General features: G+C 38.1%; 1 protein-coding gene and 1 long non-coding RNA gene across 2 annotated transcripts in view; both read left to right on the top strand.

Moving 5' to 3' along the window:
* The window catches only part of LOC129350098 (uncharacterized), a 32,383-nt gene extending 27,055 nt beyond the window's left edge, over positions 1–5,328 (top strand). The window contains exon 2 of the long non-coding RNA XR_008603336.1: positions 4,292–5,328. This is a non-coding gene — a long non-coding RNA (uncharacterized LOC129350098). The remainder of the gene's footprint in view (positions 1–4,291) is intronic.
* A 7,087-nt stretch (positions 5,329–12,415) lies between these two features.
* Positions 12,416–24,585, top strand: LOC111574043 (interferon-induced protein 44-like). The gene is made up of 8 exons (XM_023278435.3): positions 12,416–12,677; positions 14,702–14,859; positions 15,641–15,710; positions 20,707–20,902; positions 21,466–21,618; positions 22,465–22,636; positions 23,126–23,226; positions 24,123–24,585. Exons 1-8 carry the CDS (start codon positions 12,649–12,651, stop codon positions 24,324–24,326), a joined length of 1,083 nt encoding a protein of 360 aa, XP_023134203.1. The 5' UTR covers positions 12,416–12,648; the 3' UTR covers positions 24,327–24,585.
* Positions 24,586–25,419: the final 834 nt, after the last annotated feature.

The raw sequence follows: 25,419 nt of genomic DNA, 5'->3' as shown, positions 1-25,419 counted from the left end.
GCCAATGATGCGATTCACATACGTATTTACCATAGACTGTATATAATGGTATTTACGCAGCTAATCAACGTCAGGCGTCCTTACGTAGTTTAACTCCAAGGTTTTAAATACTTTCATTTACTGCAAATGAATATCGACTCCAAATGTCTCAGTAATAATCATTATCAGCCTTAAAAACCCACAAAACACCCCTCTATACTCCACCACACTTAGTACAGTCCGGTTCCCCTTCTATAAATCTGCTTGGAATCGTCCACTTCCTGTTTGTCAAAGTGGCCTTCTACCTGGACAGGTTTTGTTGGAGCTCATGGAACAAACATTTTGGGTAACTGCACTTTAATATGGATGGATGACACTGAATTAGAGTCTGTTTTAATGAGACTGAGTTCAGATGTGTAGCTGTCATTAAATAGTAAATTATTTCTCAGAATTCACAGAGAAAAGTCTGAAATGTTTGCTAGGTTAGCATCCCACATGTTCTTTGGCTCAGCTAAAGCTAACTCTCTCCAACTTCTGGATCTCATGAGTTGCTTGTTGTTAAATTATCTTGCTAGAGGTGCTGAAGCTCAGAAAATCTGAGATGTTTGTTCAAAATAAGCTCATTCTCAAGTCTTATCTAAACTGTCCTCTTTTGTTTGAACTTTCCCTAAACTTAGGAGTTAATGACAGAGCAGCACATCCAGACTCAGTCTCATTTATGTAGAGATTAAACTTCAGTGTCATTCATTGATGTTAAAGTGCAGTTTTTCAAATGTTTGTTGCACATGCTCCCGACCAAACCAGTCCAGGTGGAAGACGATGTGAAGAGAAAGCTCCAGAGGATGAATATCACACATTTACATTGGAAATAAATGTCCTTTAATTAGACATTGTCATGCAAATGATGTTCAGATCTTTGAGTGTTTTGTTGATGTTGGTTTCTAAATGTTTTCTGACACTCAGCCCCAAAGATTAAAACCTTTTACGGCTCACAAGCTGCAACAATTCACCCATTATCAACTATCTTTCTGACTAAACTAAGATAAAAAGTGAAAAACTGCCTGATTCCTGCATCACGAATGTAAATCTTTTTGGTTTTTATGACAGTAAACTGAATATATTTGGGTTTGACATTTTATAAACCAAAACAAGAAATGAATTACTGGAGAAAACGATCAACAGATTAATGGACAAAGACAATGTGTTTTCCAACATATATGGCTGAATTACTCCAACATTACAAGATACATACAATTTAAATTCTATTTTATTTATATAACACCAGTTACAGGTCAAATTGTCTCATTTGACGCTTTATTTTTATATTTTTTTTGTCATACTTAAAATATGACAAAGTAAGAAATTTAAAGCTCTTGACTAATCAAATTTATTATTTGGTTTTTAAGAGACTAATGGACAATTAAAATAACTTTCTCCACTAAAACTAATAAACATGAGGTCAAATAGAAGAAACGGTTTTAAATACTGCAGTCCCACGACGACAAGAATAAAGTTTGTCAACAAAAAGTAAATCTGCTGGTGGATTCCATTAAAGTCCTAATAAATGATAATAAAGTGTGATACTAAAGGTTTGTGGTGCTAAAAATGTCAAAGTAAAGATATCAAGCTGAACATCTGGATGGAGGTTGATAAAAGTTGACCTCCCTTCATTTCTCTGGAGCAGACTCCATGGATTTTATGGATGGTGGTTAAAGACCTGCTCTTCTAGTGGTCTTCCTTCTAGTCGCTGTAAAAAGTCAGTCCATCCTGGCCGACTTCAACACCTCTTCATGACAACTTGTTCTGCCTCCGACCTGGTGGAAACTCCAGAAACTCGGGAAAATCCGTGGAGACTCGAAGAACTCGTGGAGACTCGAAGAACTCGTGGCGACTCGAAGAACTCGTCGGGCGGGGGAAGGTGTGGTGGGCAGTGGGGGGAGGTGGGGGAGTAGAGGGGGGGAGGCCGCCACCCACCTCCCCGCCTACTCTCCGCCCTGACTCCACCCAGACTCCGCCTTGGCTCCACCCCTGTGGTCACTTCGGAAACTACGATGTCAAAGGGACGACGAAATTATTTCTTTTCATCTGATCTGTAGCTCAGTGAGTTAAGGATTTGCCTATGGAGCTGCAGGTCGCTGGTTCAAGACCAGACACTTCTTAAATTTTCTCAAAATTCTGACAAAGACAAAGAAAGAAAAAGGCCAGTGGTGGGTCTTGAACCTGCGACCCTCTGCTCTGTAGTCTCTCCTCTTATCTCCCTGAGCCACTTGCTCAGATACCAAATCTCCTTTTTTTTGCGCATTTATCATCTATTTTTTGTCATTTTCGAGTTTTTTTTTGACTTGAGTCTCAACTCGACCATTTTTCTCAGGAGGTTGGACTTCAGCCTTTGAGCTGGAGGGTGGAACCCTCAGTTCCAAGACTTTCCAAAGCCTCCACACCTCCCGAGTCCTCAGGACCTGAGCTTTCACACAGTCTGAGGGCTGAAATTTTCTAAGTCCCACAGTAGTTCTCTGTTAGATTTAACTTTCAGACAGCCCAAGGACTGATATCCTCGAAGTTCCTGAGTACTTCTCTGTTAGTTTGAACCTTCAGACAGTCTGAGGACTGAAAACCTAAAACTTCTTGAGTAGTTCTCTGTCAGTTTGAACCTTCAGACAGTCTGAGGACTGAAAACCTAAAACTTCTTGAGTAGTTCTCTGTTAGTTTGAACCTTTAGACAGTCTGAGGGCTGAAGTTTTAAAAGATTCTCAGTACTTCTCTATTAGTTTGAACTTTCTGGTTAACAGAAGCCTTAAAACTTGTGACCATGAGTCTTGATTTCACATTTAGACCATCCATCTGAGTTCTTCTCAGACCTTCACCTGTGGGTTTTTTAGAAATCCTTAACAAACTTTGATTCTCTTCACTGAACAGTAAAGTTTGTGGAGATCAGAAGGTAACATTAGTTTGATCAATGCCTTCAACAACTAGTAGACTTTATCCAGAAAGCAGTTTTCTTAAATGAGTTCTTGGTAAATCTGTCCACAATCAAACCAAGAACATAGAAAGAGGAAATGTTTGAAGAAACAACTTGATGTTTTCATTTCAGACTAGAAAACGCTTTAAGACTTTTATTTGTTTTTGCTCTTTGTCATCCTTTTATTGTCTCTTCTGTTTAATTTGATCTTCTAAAGTTTAACTGGTGTCTTTTCAAATGTTTTGTCTTTAGTTTGATTCTTCTTAAATGTTTAGTTTTGCTCTTTTCTCACCTTTTATTCTTTTCTAATGTCTGATTTGATTTTGAAATGTTTTGTCTTTTTAATGTTTAATTGTTGTTTTTTCAAATGTTTTATCAGCTTGTTTGAAAAATTCCTTTTTCTTTCCCAATGTTTAATTTTTTGATTAAATCTTTGTTAAGGTTTTTCTTTTTAAATGTTTTACCACCTTTTAATGTTTCATTTTCTTTTTAAATGCTTCATTGTATTTTCTGTTTAATTGCTATTTAAAGTTTTATTGTCTTTAAGATTTAATTTTCGAATTACACATTTAATTTTTTAATTAAATGTTTTGTCTTTTTAAAGGTTTAATAACCTAATTAAATGTTTTGTATTTTTTAAAAATGTTTAATATTCTTATTGTTTAATTGTATTTTCTAAATGTTTAATGATCTAAAATATTTCATCTTTAATGTTTAATATTTTTGTTTAAAAACATTTGTTTAATTTCATAATTACATGTTTTGTATCTTCAATTTAATTATCTAACTAAATATTTTGTCTCTTTAATATGATTTAATTGTATTTAATGTTTAATTTTCTTTTTAAAAGTTTTATTGTATTAAATGTTTTTTCCTTTGATTTAATTGCTTTTTTTAAATGCAATTTATTTCTTTAATCTTTTTTTGTCAAGATTTTAACCCCAACCTTAAAAATGAAATAAACCCTTAAATCACAATGAAAATACTTCTGTTGTCACAATCATGAGTTAGTCAATTATTCAGTTTATCAGTTCAACTTTATTTGTTTAGCACCTTTCACACAGATGACAAAACTAAACAAGCAAAGAGAAAAAACTACGCTAAAACTATGATTAAAACTCAAAAACATATTAAAAAAAAAAAAAAAAAAAAAAAAAAAAGGATTTGACATGGTAATAAAAGCTGTTGTGTCCAGGGGATGGAGGGAGTTTATTGAAGTCTTCTTGGGCTCACATGGTAAATCATTTAAAATATAAACTTGATATTCAGTCTAAGGAAACTGGAGAGTGACAGAAGAACCAACAATATCTCCTGTTTTCTCCTTTAATGAGTCGACTCTTCTTGTGCTTTCAGACCAAAGAACTACAGACTCTTCACAACCTGCTCAAACTCTTGCTCCAGGACCTCACCACACGGGTCAAGAAGGTTTCTGTCTCATTTCTACTCTGAAGCTCACCTTCTCCTGCTCAAACTGCTGACAAATGTTTCTGCTGCTCTAAAGTCTGGTCTCCAGAACTTCCTAAAAACTCTCAAAGGCTCTTCTGCCGCAGGTTGCTATGTAGAACTGTTGCAGAAAACCTCACTAAACCACATGGAGGGGCCTCAAGATAGTCGTCCAAATGAAACCATACAAAAACCAAACTAGCACAACCCAAATGCTAAAGTCTCCTGCAGCCTACCAGAGAACCTTTGAGAACAGAGAATCAGGACAGGAACTCTTACCTTCTGGACAACCAACGTTGGTTCTCAAACAAGAATACAGAATGTGTCTGACCAAAAACCTCTAAAGACTCACTACAGCCAAGATAAAGACACAACTCAGCTGTACCAAATCCACTAATCACTGCACACATTAGCACCATGTGCTAACTGTGGCTAAAGAACCCCATTTACAGAGACAACTATCCAGTACAAAGCCCTAAAACACACCAAGAAACACATTAAAGACGATTTTACTGCTGGAAGCTGCAAGCCAACACCTAAAGAACAAACTAAAGCAAAGGAGCCAAACCCGGTTCTGTGGTGAAGAGAAGCAGAGGAAATGTTTGGCTGCAGCTAAATAAAGCAGGAAGACACTGAGCTGCTCAGGTGTTCCTGATAACACCAAGCAGCCACCTGGACAGCCAATAGGAACACAGCCACCTGGACAGCCAATAGGAACACAGCTTACTGGAAGTCCAGAGGGCTGGGTTAGTGAAGGAAATTTACTTTAAAGTTGAAGCAGAAAGTTAACAAAGAAAGTTGAAAACCACCATCTGATACCTGAAATCTCTGAGTTTTCACACAAAGAACACCTGAACATGTCAAACTGGTTTCATAGTAGAACCATCATTGTAAAAACGTCATAGTATGGTGTGTTGCTCAAAGAAAATAAAATTTTGTCCACTGAGGTTGACACTAGTGATAATAATAACAACTCATAAGTTGTTTCAAAGTGAGTCACAGGCAGCAGTGTGTTTGAGACCGAGACCATAACAGCTGATTGTCACACATTAACACCATCAACTGTCTCATTCCAACCTGGCAATTTACATTCTGCTATTCTGACTGCAACAAGTGCATTTGATTAATACTTTCAAGATGAAGAAGAGAAAAAAACAAAACAGACATGTCAATAAACAGCATGTCATCTGTGATAGAGACCTCAGTAGATAACTGTATGTAAATGGCCTGAAGTGATTACAAAGTGAGTATTCTACCTGCTTGTCTAGTTGTAACCCAATGCTGGAAACACTAATGCAGCATAAATCAAAAATCACAGCACAGAGAAATTAATGGCACAAATAACAACAGAAGATAATCTAAAGGCAGACGTTGAACTTTACAAGTGCTATTGTACAGACAGCATTTGACTATGAAAAAAAAAACAGACAAACACATTCAGAAGATGCATCATCGGATATGGAAAATTACAATCACAATTACAATGTGAGGAGGCAGACTGCAACAGCACAGTCATGTTTATCCACATTACTCATTAGTCGCTGCCTAGAGGTCAAAGTGCGTTTTAACTACTTGTGAATACAGTAAATAAACAGCAGAGGTTTCTGAGTTGTGCTCAGAGACACTTCGACTGTGAAGAACCTTTTGATTGTTGACACTCTGCCAGCAGCAGCCCACCCACTGAAAAGGATTCAATTACTGTCACACATATGGATCACCCTGAGTGACAGGTAGAGTCATGTAAATCAGCAGCAGCAGTACACTTATAGAAGTCATCACAAGACTTGGAAACTATCTCTACCATGGCAACAGAGCAGACAGGCCTGTAACAAAGGGTCAAAACACAGCATATACTGCATATGATGAAAATGCACAATTTAGATGTTTCCCAAGTTGTTTTCATCAGCAATTGTTTTCATTCCTGAGGAAAGCACATAGTCATGCTGATACCTGTAGCAGTCCTCAGGGGAAACTCGGCCTGTCAGTCCTTTATTCCTAGAAATTGGAAAAACATATAGAACCTCGATTGTATGTATGAGAACTGCCTCATATGATCAGGAAACAACATTATAAGTTTGCCATTGCCAATAGGTGTTATATTGGGGAACGCCAACCTGTGATCAGTGTTTTAGATTATTAGTGAGAGAACCACCCTGATCTCTATAAACAGGAGACACTTGGGAGGATTTTAAAACACAAAAAGCCTTCTTTTCTCCATCACTACACCAGAGGGAAATGTGATAAAGAAAAATTGCTGTTTTCATTTATGCCTGAACAAAACGGTAAATTAGACAGTAAGAGACACACTCGTGCTGTAGTTGTAAGATTTCTCAACTGTAAGTCTACAAAATCAAAATTTCGTCACGAGAAACTAAACAGAACAACACTTCAATCCCAGCTAGTTGTGGTAGTATCAGGCAGCCTCCTCACTTAACGTGAGATGCTTGGCAACCTTCGAGAAACAGTGTCAGGTTGGTTTTTAAAACAGATTCAACCAGCCTCAGTACAGATGAGAACTCCAGGGTGGAAAGAGTGACATGAACAAACCAGATGAACCACTTTAAAGTTTCCAGTCAGGTGGAGTGATTGCCTCTGGACCACTGAGGACTATACCCAAGACAATATAGTTTTGTATTTTTTTTAAATTATATATATATAGTACATTTATATATGCACATATATAGGTAATTGAGGTGGACATCCCACTTGCAATATGAACCGATACCTCCACATTTGAACAAAGTGCATTTTAAACTGCACAACAAAAAAGTTTAATTAGTTTTTTCAAAAGACTAGTTTTTATTTTTATTTTGCTTCATTACATTTTTTTTTTTTTTAACCACCGAGGTTAAGATGGTAGTTTGGTTTTGGTTCACTCTAATAACCTTGGTCTATACATGGCCCTGTGAACATGATCAGAGGCTGTAAGCACAGAACACCATGTCCTGTCCACCCTATAGCTGTCAAAACCCAAACGTCACATTATCACCTCCACTGTGGTGTAGTGACGAGAGCAACGGGAGAGTAAATTGGAACAGAAGGACCAAAATAGACTGAAATAATCAATACGAATTAAAAACAGCAAATGTCATCTGTGTTTAGCATCATACTTCAGCTGAACTGTCACTGTAGTATCGACATTTTTTCCGCCAGTGGTATAAATACTGTGGGTATAGATGTGCCAGTATATCTAAGGTTTATTTTTTTAAAAAAGGCAAAAAAAAAATGTATTTCAGATTGTATAAATGTGATTTTGAACAACTTCAGTGTTCTCAGCGTACATGTAAATAAAGGCCACAACTTGTGTTTTTAGCAGACAACCAGCCTAAAGACACGACAATAAAGAACAACATTTAAAAACAGACAAAAATGGAATTTCACCATAGTTTAAAACATCCACAATTGTCTGTTTGCTGAGATCCAGATTGTAATCGCTCATTATCTACTCCTATGTTGCCTGACATAATGTCTCCAAAAGCAAACCAAAAAAAATCCAAAAAGCCAGTCTTCAGGTTGTTGTTCTCCTAACCCTGTCTGCAGCTCCAACCTGTTCCATCCAGATCACTGCAGCGCTTTCATTTCAACCCTCACTGCACTTTAGGTTATCGAGTCTACTGGCAGGCTTTCCAGTGGAGAGAGTGAAACTTGAGTGTATGTGTGTCATCTAGCGTGGATGGATAAAGGTCCAGTGTGGGGCGGGGGGGTGTTGCCTTTAAAACAGACTGCTGTGTCACACGGCTACATAGTCAGCATAGCTCCCTGTTTAGACGGCTCACCCTCCTCCTCCCACCTGCGACTCTCCACTGCACAGATATCATGGGGGGGCTGCTGAGTCAGAGCTGAAACCATCCAAACTGTCTGAACTCACAGCCCCGGATGATAAAGAGAAGCCGGTGTAAAGGTGTTAGCTATGAATCCATTGCTACTAATTTATACTAATTCAGAATAAACAAAAAACTATGCGAGAGGTCAAAGTATGGCCGCCTCCGCCCTGAAAGTTACATGACCATTGGCCGGCAGCGAGATTTGGTGGGAAATCTCTCGGATCGTTTTCCATTTCCGAGGTTGGTTGTACATTGGCTGACATGAGAATCTACCTTCGTGATTCTGGCACTTGAAGACCAATGGACTGAAGCCAGCGAGGGAGGCAAAGAAGAGCTATGACCGTCTTAATGACAGAAAGCAACAGCCTTTATGTAATCTCCCCGTTTTTGAAAACGTGTTACGTGAAACACATTCATCAGTGTGTATATCATAGCTCAGTAAGTCTCAGTGTTGTTGTCCTTGAAATACGCATATCGAGTTGATTTAAAGCTTGAAAAAGTCCCAGCAGCTTGTTTTCCAAGTGTAGCAGCATTTATGGTAATCAGGTCATATCCACTGAGTGAGAAGTGATAGTTTTAGCATTTTCTATTTACTTGGTAATTGTTTTACACTATATTTTTCCAAAAATCAGTTATGAAAATATTTATTCTGGGTAGTGATTGGTGCCCAAATCAACTTTAGAAAAATGGCCTCCACTCCAGCATCCTCTATGTGTTTTGCATCTATGTAGCCCTATGTAATTATTACATGAAAAGATCACTAGAGATGCTATATTTAATTATAAAATAAATCATTTGCATTTCTATTTTATTTCTATTTTTTTCATTTATGTAATATTTACACAAAAAATCAATCTTGAAATAATCGTGTAATATACCTTAAAGACTGCTTCTTACATGGGTTTTAACCAATCCATGCACAAAGCATTTATTATCCACATGTAAGATTCATGACCTGTATTTCTAGAAGCACCTGAGGTATTTCCATAAGTTATTTAAGTGCACATTACACATATTTATAAATACATCATTTTCTGGTCACAGGACAGTGAAATTATCAGGTCTGTTACCATGTTATGCTTTGTGTGTCTCCAGGTGTTGTGAGGAAACATCCTCCATCCACAGATAACAACCTAAAGACAGCGTCTGCTGCCAGATCGCCAACAGGTACACACCCTTTTAATGACACCCAGTCATGACCTCAAGGCTGTGGCAGGTTCTGATTTGTGTGTTGTCCTCAGATAACTAAGCAGCTCCTACTCTAACATTAGCCGGTGAGTCAGGCTTTTTGAACACTGCCAGTTTCTTTTTGGAGCATTGAGTTTTCAGTTGTGGTTTCTACGAGTTTCGGACCTGCTTATCTGCTCACTACCTCTACAAAGGGCTCCATAATTTAAAAATAAGGGCCCATTATTTTTACTGACACAGCAAAAGCTTACCATAGACACAAGGTCATCAGGGTAGCAGTGTCTTGTTATGCTGTTATTATGCCTGGTCAGTCACTGGCAGCTGGTCAAAATAGCCCGGATAAAGCCAGAATGAATGACAGACGAGTGACCTGAAAGAACCTGCAGACTATTGTTTTTTTCATCTGCTTAGCTTAGAGGGGCATTGCTGAGTGTGCACTCTCTTCTGACCTGTAATCGCAAGAAAAAAGGCGTCGAGGATATTAATAATCCAATTTTAATTGCTACTAATGATGGAGTAAAGGTTAACAGAGCAGTTTATAGCAGTGTTGGTAAAAAGTAGAAAGTGTGTCCATGTTTGAAGGTTTACACCAATTCACAAACCAAGGAGCGAATATCACTATACTTCATACTATTTCTAAGGTCTGACCTAATGTCTATAAGTTTTGGAATGGGATTTCAAACTACAGTTAATGTTTTTCTTACAGGTGTAACATCTTGTAAAATGGAGCAAAACCAAACTAATATTTAAGTCTGTAGCTGTCAGCACTTCAACAACATCACAAATGATACACAACACTAGTAATCAAGTCTAGTCATAAACATCAACACTACTGGTAATAATTATCTAATTTGTACTGATGTGATTTAACTGATTGCTGTATGTTACATTAAAATCAGTCCATTTTAAGTTTCCCCATCACCATCCACTGTAACACTGCTCCAGCAGGCAAAACTAACTTTCTCTCGATCCAGCCAAACACACATAAACATACACACACCTTTGCACAAAGCAAGTTTCTTTTCCAAGAAACTGCAATCAGCACCATCAATTACACGTGGATGTTCAGCTCAAAATATTCTCAAAGTATTAAAAGCTACTGAGTGATGACAGTGACAGTGTGTCAGGACACATTTACCTTCAGTGCAGGAGGAAGTTTTGGATATCAGGCTGCAGGATCTCCCTGTAGAGAAGAAAGAAGGAAATGTGGCCACAGGTTGACCCCTACTGTCAACCAGTAGCTGAAAAACTACAGCACCAAACACAAGACTGGAGCTCCCTCTGGTGCATCTGAGGAGAAGAGGCAGAAGGAACATTTCATGCACTTAACCATGAGAAAGCATTCAAGCATTTCTACATTTCATCATTATATGACAACATAAACCAAATGCATTGATTTACTGTTGCAGACAAAGTGGTCTGCACCTGTTAGTCTCCAATTACAACTCTAATCCATTTAAAGAGCTAACTTTGCAATCAATTCATTCAAACGTTGACATGCACCAGAACATCACCCACTCAAATTCTCTGATCACCACTGCCAGCAAGGCTGTTAGGTTAAGAAAGTGAAATGTTTAAAAACCCCGTCAATATTGCAGAGTGCATACAAATCTGTTTTTAATTTAATTTCTTACTGAGAATTACAGACAGCAACCCTAAATTTAAAATATCTCATATCTGATAGACACAGATTTGATCTACTGCCAGGAAAGCATTATTTAACAACAGGGACTGTTTCCTCAGTAGAAAGTAGTTCCAGGAAAAGTGTACACATTGATGTGGATGTGCAATGAACGCACCATTTCTGGAAAGCGATATCAATGTTAGAAATTTCTAAATATATTTTTTTTATTAAAACTCTAAAACTAAATCCAGTTCACCTTAACTGAAGTGATGAAAATTCAGTCAAATACATCTAAAAATCAAAATAGCCAGATACTAGTAAGATTCTCATTAAAAATGGATATATTATTTCTGCATTATTACATTTTATGATATTTTCTTATATATATTATATACCTTTTGGTCGTTTGGATGAAACAACATTTTCAAACCAATTATAGGGGAAAAAAACCTTTACGGGGCACTTTGAATTCACAAATGACTCTAAAGCAACACAGGCCAACACCCAAATACTCTGCAATGGCAGACCTTTTATCATTTTTGTTTTTAATCAATATTATTAATGTTGGAGCCAAAATATGGTTACTTTGTTTTGATTGTTGATAGTGTCGGTATGAATGTGTGGGTGTGGCTTTAGGAGCCACGGGTTGCCCACTGTCGGGAGTGGACTGCATATATGATGGCTAATGAATGAATGAATGCAGGTGTGCAGTTGGGAGAAGGAAGCCCAACAGTTTTCGACCGTGTTCAAACGCCGTGTCAAGCAGGTGAATGTTGTCTGGTTATATAATTTTGGTTTATTGGAAACTTAATGTTGACTGAATGATAACTTACCTGCAATGCCGTCAATAAAAGAAACATCCAGTACAAACGAGCAGAGACACTGTTTTAATTTGACGCACGCGTCAGACTAAAGGACACTAACTGCCACCTCAGTGACTACAGGTAAAGTCACTACAATTAACATAAATGGCTCAGTATACAATTACATTCCTACAAGAAATGCACATATCTGTAAATCGATCCATTTAAGATTCAAATGTTCCATTTTAAGCAGCACAATTCACCTGTCCAATTCTCCAGAAGAAACTAGGTTTGCTATTTTTGCTGAAAACAAAAAGGACTGAGTTCACTTTGCTTTGTTCCAGATGACTTCAGTGTGACTCTTCACCACATCTCAGCTGTTTGCTTGTAGAAGATCACTGAAATCCACAAAGACTATAATGACATTTCAGAAGATGTAAATAATTAAAGAAGTTTGCGCTGCTGTGACGAATGCGTAAATTGCGCAGAGCCCCAGGGGTGTGGACCTTGTTGCTGTGAGATGCTACAGCTGTTTGATAAACTCACAGAAACGCGGGAGACTTTGGACATCCAGGGAGAGACAGTCTGACGGCAGATCTGAGCATTTGTAGGAGTTGGTGATGTTGTGACACTGAAGGAGGCGGAGTTGCGCTCTGACGGACTTTAACCCCCGCGTATGAATAATTATGAACTTAACTGAGCCATCCTCTGTGAGACAGTTTAGGTTTCATTTTCTTTTTTCCAGAAAGGAAACGGCCTCTGCTTCTGCTTTATTTTCCGTCTGTCCAGAGATCCTGTTGCTCGCCACATCTACTCGCAGAGGTCAAAATGCAGAATGAACGTGGAGAAATAATCGGGTAATAATTCTCGATTGTTAAATTACGCAGGTTGAGATCGTAGAGTTTAGTTTTGGAAAGTGTGACAGCTGAGTTATTTGCTTTTGATCTGCTTTGGATGCAGCTGTGAAAGTCTGTTTCGTCTCTCACCGCAGCTGCGCTCAGATAGTTTGTTTGCAGTATAAACTTTTACAAAGTCTTATTTTAGTTCACAGTTTCCCGTATAAATTTAAAAAGATGGAAATGCACGTGATTGCATTCAAATAGAAGTAGAAGTCAAATTAAAGCCAGAGAGAAAATGTTTTACACTTTTATTGCTATTGTCAGGTCTATATTATCTGTCCACATAGTCAGGTAAAGTTGGCAAGATATTCACAGATTCGGACTTCCGGCATCAATAACTCATGAGATATACGTTGTAAAAACATAAACAATGCCTCTTTCAAATCGTTGTAAGCTAGACAATGTACTACAAGACCAGTTTTATCAAAAGTCGCTGTCTTTCAAGCTGCAGAAATAACATTGACGTCTATGAGCAGCCGGCTGTGCGACGAGTGAACAGGGACCGTCTGCAAATAGCAAAACCGCTGCAACAGCGAAGAGAGGCACTACACAAATATTTAATTACTTAACTTTTATACACTGTAGAGTCACCAAATTTACTGCAGCCATCAATTGTGTCCTGCTGGTCATACTACAAGTCTTGGTTTGACACTAAATAAAAAAATCTGAATTTTAAGCAATTTTTATTTTTATTTATATCTATTGAGCGCTTCTTTCAGGAGTAAACAAAGTCAAGACCCCGCCATTGTATTGTAGTGCTAAGAGAAATGTTGAGCAGGAATGGATAAGAATATAGTGCAGTGAGTGTTTTACAAAGTCTAAAGTAAATGAAGACAGTAAAGAAAGTCTGCAATAGAGAGATCATGTATCCAAATTAAAGCTGAGATTTGCCTGAGATGTTAAAGAGGAGATCCATCACTTCGAAGAATCCTGAACAGAAATGTGTGGGAGCATTCTGTAATGCCAGTGATGCCAGCTGTATAGCACATGGCCTGCTCTCCCCATCAAAAGCCAGTCATCTGCTTTGTAGCAGCCAAACGTTGCCTCATGCCATTGTGTTGTTGCTGTGGTGAAAAAAAATGTTTAGTCTCTAAACTTTAGTTGTTTACTTGTTTTTAATCAGATTTGACTGGTGAGTCTAAACATATAATTTTTATGTCAAAAGGATCATTGAAATTACAGTTATTGTTATTTCCCCATTTTTTTAGACGGCTGTCTGGTTTGTTTTCCTGAAATAGCTGAAGGCCTACAATATCTTACTTTATAGTATTCTCTTTATGGTGTGCTCTTTTTCTGTGGACGGAAAAGTAAATGTTGTGAACCATGAGAGTAAATGAGACATTCTGACTCTCATCACTTATAATGCATGGCTGGTGTTGATGAGCTGACAGAATCCCTGATGTTTCACACTGGTCATGGTTGGCTAAGTTTAAATTCCTCCATCCACTATCTATTCACTGCTTAATCCTCATTAGGGTCACGGGGCACAATCACACTCACATTCACACCTATGGAAAATTTAGAATCACAAATTAACCTTAGCATGTTTTTGGACTGTGGGAGGAAGTCAGAGAACCCACGCTGCACTGAGAGAACATGCAAACTCCACACAGAAAGATCCCTGTTGCTCAGAATCGTATTTAATGCCACACTGCATGTTGTAAGACGCTCAAAATGTTGGCCTACATCTCAGTGGACAATCAGAAAGCAAGAAATGGACGCTGTGTTAAATCAGTGCAGTCAGTCATGGATCAGCAGCTGCATTCATTTTGTGTGCTGCTTTTTTATTGCTACTGAATTCAATCACAGAATTTTTCAGTAATGCCTTACAAATGCAATTTCATCACATCTTGGGTATTTAGTGAATAGTATTGTAAGTGGGACATAACTAACAAACACAGTCAAGTTGATTTTTGTCTTTTTGATTTGTGTGTGCCCGCCCTCTGGTGTATGTAATTGTTTTTTTTTTGTTTTTTTTTCAGCTCAAGCGGCTTTAATTTTCTAAGTACACTTCCCACTACTAATACTACTGCAGCCCGATTTACTATTGGCACAACACTCGTCAATGATGCTCCCAGCCAAATTACAAGCAAGAGTTCAATGGGGAGAAAGGAGAACAGATCTTCGTATAGATTCCCAGGTAAGTTACTAGTCGCTCCTTGCAAAGTTTTTGGCGAAGAGCAGCACTGGTACAGAATAGAGGATGCAATGGAAAACATTTGAATGTGCTAGTAGTAGCAGTTGTTTCGATACATTGTATTTCCAGTTGTGAATTTGTATGTTTGAAATATATATTTCAAAATTCTAAATGTAATTCTCAAAATGCCATAATGGTGATATATAGGAACAACTTGTCATCACAATGCTCTCTTTAAACACACAACATGAAATTTAGCACCAATGCTAAAAATTTTCCTGAACTGCTGTTTTTCCAATATGTTAAACTTGGATGAAGTTGGACAACTGGTGAGCTGGTTGTTGGATGGTCAGAGAGATTTGAAAATCCTCTTCTACACTGTGTTGGACCATTTCTGTCACTTCCAAAAACAGTTTGGACTGTTGGAAACAACACAGAAGAACAGTAAATTCAACCAAATGTTACAATTCCCAAAAAAATAAGCAGTCTATTCATTTCCCTAATTTAATTTATTTTCATTACATGGATCAAATCTGTGTTCAGTCTGTCTCTGGCCACAACACTGAAGTAACTGTGGTTGTGTCTCTGGTCTGAGACACTTTTTGTGTAAATAAACTGAGTTGCAGCTTCTGGAAATGTCTGAATGTTGCATCGCTGTGTTTTGTTACTTAAAAATTAAGAACAGTGTAAATGTGCTATGATAGTCAGGTTCATTTGCTTGTATTCTGCTTTCCAGAAGAGGTAAAACTTAGCAAAGACTGAATGTTTCATTAAATCTCCTCAGATATGGAAGTTTCTTCAGCAGCTCAGCCATATTTGGTATCTCAGTGGAGAGACATGGAGTGGACAGAAGAGTGAGTAGAGTTGTTCTCTTCAGTAAAGTTCACATGATTTGAACTACCAGCAGTCAAACGAATGCATTTTAGCTCCTTTAGATAAATAAATTTCTATTTTGCCTTTTTTCTAAATACTTAAAATATTCTGAGCAGCATATGAACATGTTACATACTGTAGTGTACTAAGGAGCAGAACAACAGTTTATTGCCAGGCATATTTCAAAGCAGCACAGAGAATCCAGGGAACATTTCTCACAGCTGTAAATTTGGTAACCCAGCTAACCCAAAACTTTCATCCAAACGACCCTCTTTGAGACAACAGGACGTAACTGCACCAAGAGAAGATTAGATATTCACTGTGACCCCCTGACCTTTCTCTCCCCTAACACCCACAACTTTCTGTACAAGAATGAAATTTTTAAATCCCAAAATTAAGAAAATGCAACATCACCAATGTAATGATCCCAACATCTGCACTCATTCTGATACCAGGTCATCAGGACCGGTACTAAAGAAGAACACATCATATCTGAAGTGTTTGTGGAGAAGCACACACGAGACACAAACACCCTCTTCTCTCTGTGACAGCTATAAAAGACAGAGAGGCCCTCAGCATGTATAATTCTTTAGTGTTATTTTTCTTAGTTTTGAATGTGTTTGCTTGTATCTTTTATTGTAGTGTAAGTTTACTTTTATGGATCCTGAAATTCCACAGTTTATTTGCATGTTTACATTTTTATTATTTCTCTGGAACCGTGTGAGATGAACACATCATGTCTGACATAATTTTAATCACAGCGGGATTTCATGTCCGTGATCATAGCAGCTATTTACCAATTAAATTTATACGTTTAAGAACTTCACTCAAATGAAGTTATGATGTATTATAGACAATGAAGCTCAACACCACCCCTTGGGATGTACACTTCCATGTTTGATTAGATGCTGATTTGAATTTGACTCCGAAGAACTTCCTATATAAGAGAAAGTCACTGGAATGCAACTGGTGCCTTTACTTGGTTTTACCTAAACACGGTGCTTTCTAATATCAACTTCAGTGGAGGCTTCCGGTGACGTCATGATTGAAATAACAGGTTAGAGACAAAGCTCCGTCAGAAAAACTTAGAAAACTGTGACAGCTATAGATATTTAAGGTCTCCAGATCGGAAACTAATATATGAACAAGATGTCATCTTCCTCGAGGAACAAGGGACACGGAAAACAGGGGACTTTGAAAGAAACAAGCGATAAAACACCGACCTCGGACAGCGCTAGCTTAAATGCTACTAGTCACAAGGTGTGCGATACCGAGTCTCTGATGATAGAGGAAATGAGAAAACTTCGCGAAGAAAATACTCAAGGGCATAAACAAACTGCACAGACACTTGAGCGCCTGGAAAAGGCTGTGACTGATATTAAAGGGCAGCTTGGTGACCATCAGCAGAGGATTTGCGAGATGGAAGGGAGAGTGAGCGGAGTGGAAGATACGGGGGTGAGACAGCAGCGTGTGCTAAGGTACCTGCTTCAGCATGATAGACAACTCAGGGATATATGTGACGACCTACAAAACAGGCTGAGAAGAAACAACCTTAGGATTTTCCAAATACCAGAGATGAGTAAACAAGGCAATGTGGCTGAGTTTGTGAAGGACTTGCTACCCAAAGTGTTGAGGCTACCACCTAACCTGGACATTAAAATTGAAAGAGCGCACCGCTCACTCCAGACCAGACCGACAAACCCAGCGGCGCCCCCACGATCAATTATTGTGATATTCCTGGATGCAGCTGTAAAGGACATTGTTTTGCAACAAGCATGGAGCCAAGGACAGGTGCTGTTTCAAGATAAGAACATTTTCTTCGATCAAGATTATTCTCCTGAGCTACAAAAGAAGCGAGCTAAGGTTCATGCAGCCATCAAGCAGTTAAAGCAAAATGGCATACAGGCAAAGTGCCTATATCCAGCCCGACTGAGGCTCAAGATGGACTCAGGAGAAAAGATTTTCCCCATGCTGATGAGCGCTGAGGACACTGAGAGAGCTGGGAGTCCAGGTGCAGTACGGAGAGAAGGAGCGCATCGAGGAGAGACTGACTGAAGGATGGAACATCAGCACAAGGAGAAAGAAAAGCAGCATGTTGGCAGCATCGGATCTGAAGGCCATGATGGAACAAGAGAAGGAGGACGAATAATATAAACAAGGTATATGATGCCTAAAACTATCCTAATGTGCCTCAATTTGGAGGCTGAGATTACTTAAGCTATAGAAGTGAACATGTATGGACAATGACTAAAGGATATTAAAGCTTAATTTAAAACCTCAAGTTGTCACAAAATATTAAAACAAAAGAGAATAAGTTCTGACGGCGGACTCTTTTTGTTTACATGAGTGAGTCACACTCATTAAGACCGCTTTTACATGTCAGTGTAATATTGGTTATTATTGCACATTGTGTGCGATCTACCACAGAGGGGTCAGGTCACCACCCTCTGTCCTATTATCACCGAGGGTCAGACATAGCTACAGATTATGTTCTGTGTCTGGCTGGAAATGTGGAAGTTCTGTTTTGTGTTCTTAGTGTTCTTATTATGTTCTACCTGAGACAAGTGGTGAGTTTCAGTTTGCTTAGTGTTATACATTTGGAGATACATCTTTTTTTCTGTCTAACAGATGCTAGTAAATGGTCAGGCCTGTGTTACATGAAACAATCTACGTACAATGATGACATTACTTAATTTAATTACTTACAATATAAATGGAATAAACAGCCCAATTAAAAGAAAAAAGATACTGGGAGAGTTGAAGAAAATGCACTGCTCCATAGTCTTACTTCAAGAGACGCACCTTACAGAAATAGAACACCAAAAATGAAAAAGGGACTGGGTAGATCAAGTTTATAGTAGTTCATATGGAAAACGCAAAAAGAGAGGGGTAGCTATACTGTTTAGTAGAGCTGTGTACTTTCATTGTGAAAAAGTCTCAGGATATAGAGGGCTGATATGTTATGGTTATAAGGACAATTGCTGGATGTAAGGTAATGATTTTAAATGATTAAGCACCTAATGAAGACTGCCCTTATTTTTTCAAAAAGCTTGCACACCTGGTAGCAGACAAGAGGGAAGGCATTTTTATTATGGGAGGGGACTTGAACTGTGTATTAAATAATAAACTAGATAAATTACCAATATCCTTAAAACCTCAAACCAGAATGTCTAAAAGCCTATCAAATATGTTGAAAGAGCTAGGGTTGGTAGATGTGTGGCGCCATCTTCACCCATTTGAGAGAGACTTCACCTTCATATCACAGGTGCACGGGACTTACTCATGGTTGGATCACATTTTAGTTTCAAAAAAGGACATATACCAGGTTAAGAACTGTGTGATTAAATCAATGACCATTTCAGACCATAGCCCAGTTGTAATGGCACTTGACTTGGGATTGGAGCCGTGTATGAAGTACTGGAGAATTAACATTTCACTACTGACAGATGTTAGAATCAAAGAAGAAATAAGGTCAGCTATACTTGAATATTTTGCCCTGAATGATAATGGAATGGTCTCGCCTTCCATCCTGTGGGATGCAGAAAACGCCACAATAAGGGGAAAAATAATATCAATAGGATCAAGGTTAAAGAAAGACAGACTTAAAGAACAAGTGGAATTAGAAAATGAAATTAAGAGATTAGAAAAAGAACATAAACAACATGGGAAACAAGAAGTTCTTGATAAACTTAAAGAAAATAGAGCCAAGTTAGATGAGATATTAACATATAAGGCAGAGAGTGCCCTTAGGTTCATTGATAGGAAATACTATGAACTGGGAAATAAGGCCAGCAGGTTACTATCATTTCAACTACAGAAGGCACAAGCGAGTCGTATAGTTCCTAAAATTAAACAACGTTATTCAGATGATGTTGAAACACACCCCAAAACAGTATCAGATGCCTTTGCTAAATATTATGAACAATTATGTAGGGTCACTTACAAGAATCAAAAGAAGAAAAAATAAATTATGGACCTTTTTGATCAGAGGTGGAGCATGGTCGGAAACTACCTGACAATGTAAACTGTTTGGGTTGTTGAGGTGGTTCTTTGAGTAATGGAAACGGGCCCTGACACACGATGACTAGCTATGTGTGTGTGAATGTGTACATGTGTATATAGGTAGGGGTATGTGTGTATATATGCATGCATATATGTATATGTATGTATGTGTACATATTGGTCTGTATGTTATTCTGTGTCTTTATCTTTGCAGTGTAGAATGTATATCGGATGTACATTTGCACCATATGCAGCAATATTTATGTATGCATTATGTTTTGTACCCTTTTTTGTATTACATCACTGATTTTGTCTCAGTTAAAGTTCTATGTTAAACTGGAAAAATCAAAATAAAAAGTTCCAAAAAAAAAATAATCAACTTCAGCTTTTTAAGAGCTTTTTGTATTCCTTAATTTAGAGCTTTTTAGGGTTTCTTATCTTGCATTTTTCACGGGCTTCTTTGTATTTAAAGCTGGGGCCTCTTACGTTTACTTTTACAGTGCATACTGCATGAACATTTTCTTTATAACTATGAGCTTTGACTCTTAGTCTATTTACTTCGGCACACTTTTTAAATGCAACTATGCAAAGGTGCCGTCCTCCAGCAGCTCTTGTCAGCAAAATGTCCCCCTGCAGCTCTCTCCCCCTCTCTGACATCACACGTTGACGCTGGAGCACCAATATGCAAGTATTACTTTCTGCTAAACGTGAATTTAGAAATTACAGTTAGCTTCTCAATTCCAAAGTGGTTCTAAATTGCTCATGGCTCTAGCAACTGCTTCCAGTGACTATCACAGGTAATTAGTTTGTTTACCTGTATTCATCCATTCACTGCCTGTTGATTGTTACGTCGTTGTTGTTTGTTGCTTGTTATTAACTGTTTGGGAACTGGGCGTCAATGAAATCAGAGTTCACGACTTGTAGTGCAGTTTACGCTATAAAGTGTAGTCATGCTATATATACATTCCAACCCAGGCAACGGACCAACCTGATGAAGACTGTCAGCTCCTACAGACCGAGCTGTGGGGAGGTGACTCGAGCTCAGGTTCTCCTCCTCGGTCCAGTCGGTGCTGGAAAGTCCAGCTTCATCAGCTCGGTCCAGTCAGTGTTCAATGGACGAGTCACCAATCGGGCCATGGTGGGCTCCTTCTCCAGCAGCTTCACCAAGAAGGTACAAGTGGAGCAGCAACATTTATACTCACTGAGAGAAAGCAAACACAGGAGAACAGTGTGAGCCTCATGCGGCCTCAGAGCGAGACACTGAATGTCTGAGCTTTTCATCTCAACATTTAAAACACCTGCTATTTTCTTTCTCTTTCCCAATGATTCATCATGATGAGATGTAGACGATCAGTGACCAAGGACAAAATTAGGGGTTTTCTGTTGAATGTCATCTCAGGCAAAACTCTTATTAGCTTTTCTCAAGCTTTCAGTCTCACAGTGTTTGTCAGAGTAGAAAGTTTCCTCAGTAAACTCAGTAAATGTTATCTTTCAAATATTTTTTTCTGGTCAGTAATGGCCAGTTCATACTGAAGGGAAAGAAGATAAACAACACTAAAATATACATACAAACAGACAAGACCTGAGGTTTAAGAATAAAAGACAAGACAAAAAGCTACGTAAAAGCAAAACTGGACTTGAATACCTCACATTTGATCTTAATAAGACAGTTGGTTCAAGCTGTCATTCTTGTGTCATAAAGACTGGAGGAGTAACTCTTTGTTTTTTTGCCAGCTACAGCCCTACAACATCCATGGTCAGAAGGGAGAGGATCCTACCGGAGTGGTGCTGTGTGATATCATGGGTCTGAGCAATGGAGAAATGACCGGACTGAGTCTTCATGATGTCCTGTCAGTCATTAAAGGTCATGTACCTGAGGGACACAAGGTCAGCAGGATCAGTATTGTATTAGAACAGTTGTTAAAGATGGCAGTGTCTCTGATCGGTGCTTTGGTTCACCACTTTAGTCCAGCTTGGCATCTCCTAGATAGATCTGCATATTTTGCACAGGCATTCATGGTTCCCAGATGATGTGTTATACTTTTATAGTGATTCTCTGACTTGTCCTCTAGCACCACCCAGAGGTTGATGTCCCCTCTGGTCATTAATTAAATTCTTTTCGTTTTGTTTTATTAAATGCAGCTCTTCTTGCTTGAAAATGGCTTAGACGTAACTCTACACAGTTTCTTCATCCAGAATGTGCTGAACTGGGAAGTCCCTGCATCTTTCTTACTTGCTGCACCTCGAGCACACCAGCTCACCTACGACTCTGCTCAGACACTGTTGAACTACTCTGTACTATACAATGGCAAGCTGTAATAGTGGAGCAATGCATGTTCAAACAGGAAACCAGTTACGTGTGTGAAACGCTGGAGGTCTGAATCTCGTTTTTGAGACTGTCATCAGTATAACACATTATCAATGGAAATGTTTCCTCCAATATATGAGAAGTTCCATATGGACATGTTAAGGTAAAGAAATTAATCTTCACCGAAAGGATTCATCAAAGTTTATGGTTCTGAATGAAACATCTTGGCCACTATCTGATAGATTGCCAATAAATTTGTAGGTCTTTTCATGTGTTGCCATTATTTGATTATTAGGTTTTTACCAAAACTTTGACTTTAATACCTGTGACTAACTACTGACACACTCATCAGCCTATTTAACAAATGTTGGCATGCTGGCACACAACAGTTCTTTAAATTGAATCCCTTCCTTTCTCTCTCCCAGTTCAGCCCAAGTCAGCCAGTGACATGTGAGACTGTGGGCTATGTGAGGAGACCGAGCCTTCAAGACCAGATCCACTGTGTGGTCTTTGTAGTGGACGCTTCTAAAGTCATGAGCTACCCCAAAGGCCTCAGCACGACCTTCCAACAGCTCAGAGAGCACATCAGTGACCTGGGTGAGCAAAAGACCAACAGGTCCTTGAACACAAAGATATTTACACAGAGACAGATGTTCAGTGGAACGAATGTCATTCATCAGTAGTAGTTAGTATAGAGTTTTACCTCATTCCAACCACTTTTTATTACTGTTCGTTTCACATCACCAGCATTTTATTGTATGGAGGAGTTTTGATTGAAGCTGTAAGCTTAGTCATTCTGACAGTTTCTCCAAATGTGTTTTTATTTGTTTGAATGTATTTATTTTTGATTAAATGATCAACCGTGCATTGCATTAAGATTTTCACAGATATTTTTTTGTTGGTGGATTTTGCAATATTAGAAACCAGAGAGGAAATGATATGCATAGAAATTTTAACCTTTCTTTAGATATCAGCTGGAAGAAAGTGATGTTGAGTAATATATTTTGATAGAAACTAAGCATTGAGTGCAGTTTCTAACATGTTTGCAGTGAAATCTTCATGACAGCTCTGTATTCTTTTTGTTAGGTGTTCACCAGGTTGCTCTGCTGACACATGTGGACAAAGTGTGTCCAGATACGGCCAAAGATGTCACCAATGTTTACAAGAGCAACATCATTCAGGAAGTGGTAGGTTGAAATAAACCATATGTAGCTTGAGAAATGTTTTCTGTTTTCCCTATTTTTTTTCTGTAAGGAAAATGGAAATTAACTATACACCATGGACTTTGGGGATGATAGCTTCTATAAACCCTAAAATACAGACTCAATATTTCACTTTTTTTCTGTAGTTAGTCGAGAAGATAGAACATATTCTAAATATGCATTATTAGATTGTCATGTAACCCTTTAGTCTCACTGGGCTGCATCTGCAATAATAATCATATGATAGTATACACATGCTGTAGTCAAAAATGTACGGAATATTTGGGCCATGTAAAGAAAATTAATAATATCGTCAAATAATTCTCACTAACTGGTTAACAATAAGGTGAGGTTTTACACACAATTTGGCCTCACATTACCACAAGTCAACACAGGCTTGGAAACAGAAATCATATGACTCATTGTTAATTACTGAACTGGACAGACTATTATGAATCTGCCTTTCTGATGCGTTTGGGTTTGGTCAAGATGAAAAAAATTACAGTTTCTGAATGTGAGATGTGACTGAACAAAAGCTGTCTGCTTCCATCTGCAGTGTTGATTACACAGTAGAAACCATGAATAAGTGATCAAAGCAAGCGTAGACTATATTTTATCATTTTGCAGTGCTTTACAAATGAGGATCTTGAAGCTATCAGATGTTATGTATTTTCTGTTTAGATTCCATTTAAAGTAAGAGTAGACAAGAGTCAACTTTCAGCGAGATGTGAGAGTAACTTCAGTCTCAATTCTTAAAAACCACACGACTGTTTGAGATGATTATTTTCAGGTGACACTAAGACACCTGAAAGTTTGTCTGGTGTGATATTGTTGTCACCCAGCCAAACTGAGTCCTGCAGCTGTGTTTGTGTGTTTTGCAGATGAATAAAGCAGGAGCTCTGCTGGGTATGTCCACCTCCTACATCGTTCCGGTGAAGAACTACTCCTCAGAGCTGAACCTGGATGTCAACACAGATGTGCTGCTTCTTCATGCTGTCGATCACATTCTGCAGTACGCTGACCTGTACTTCCAGGACAACACAACGCAAGACACAGAGCTGCCGAAAGTTAAAACGTCTTATTAAGAAGAAAATCATCATTCACATTTCAATCATCTTAAGTATCATTTAAAGAGAAACTTCAATTCACTCACTTTGGAGCCCTTATGTGTAAGATTTTTATATTTTTGTGAAACTAACGACTCAAAACAGCTACACATCAATTTTAAACTAGCTTGGAATGTGCAATCTTTCACCGTTTTTTTGTTGTTGTTTTACACAGTTCTATTTGACAAAATTGTATGATTCAGAATAAAGCTGAAAAGTTGTAAGATTTTATCGCTAAGAGTGATCGCTTTCTTTAAAGCTTGGGCTTCATGTGAACAACATTTGCACACACAGAACTGCACTGCATGCAGTGATTTAAGAAAACGTTTTATTGTACTTAAACGTTTAACTGTGCATACAACCATTTCATAAATAAGTTGGGATGGTGTGTAAAATGTCAATAAAAACAGAATGAAATTATTTGCAAACCTTCTAAAACCTAGAAGAATTGATTGGAAATAGTACAATGACAACATGACAAATGTAGGAACTGAGAAATGTTATTGTTGTTGTTTTTTTTTTTTTTAAAAAATAGATGCTCACCCAGAATATAGTGGCAGCAAAATGTAGCAAGAAAGCTGGACAGGAACAACAAAAGACATCTGAAAACTAATTAGGTTAATTGGCAACATATCAGCAGGATAACTGAGAAAATAAAGGCCGAGTCTTTCAGAAGTAAGAGGATGACTTCATCACTCTGTGAAAGACTGTGGGGTCAAATAGCTCAAATATTTAAAATGATATTTCTAAACATAAACTTTCTAAGAATTTGGGGATTTTATCATCTAAGGTACATAATGTCATTATAAGGTTCAGAGTTCAGACTCCAGAATCTGAAGAAATCTCTATAAGCATGATTTCCCTGGAAAGTAAGAATGAATGGCCATGATCTGAAACAGACTTGATTTCTGTTCTAGAAATTACTGTACACACAGTTCATCACTGCAACTACAAATTCTAGTTAAAAATCTGCCACCTAAAGAAAAAACATCCATAAACAAGCTCAAAATCTGAAGTTACTTCTGGAAATCATGGAGCATCCAGGTTTTTTATCAGCTCTTTCTGTCATGGA

This window comes from Amphiprion ocellaris, chromosome 2, assembly GCF_022539595.1.
Source record: "Amphiprion ocellaris isolate individual 3 ecotype Okinawa chromosome 2, ASM2253959v1, whole genome shotgun sequence".
Classification (NCBI taxonomy): Eukaryota; Metazoa; Chordata; class Actinopteri; family Pomacentridae; genus Amphiprion; species Amphiprion ocellaris.
This window is presented reverse-complemented; position numbering and strand designations above follow the sequence as displayed.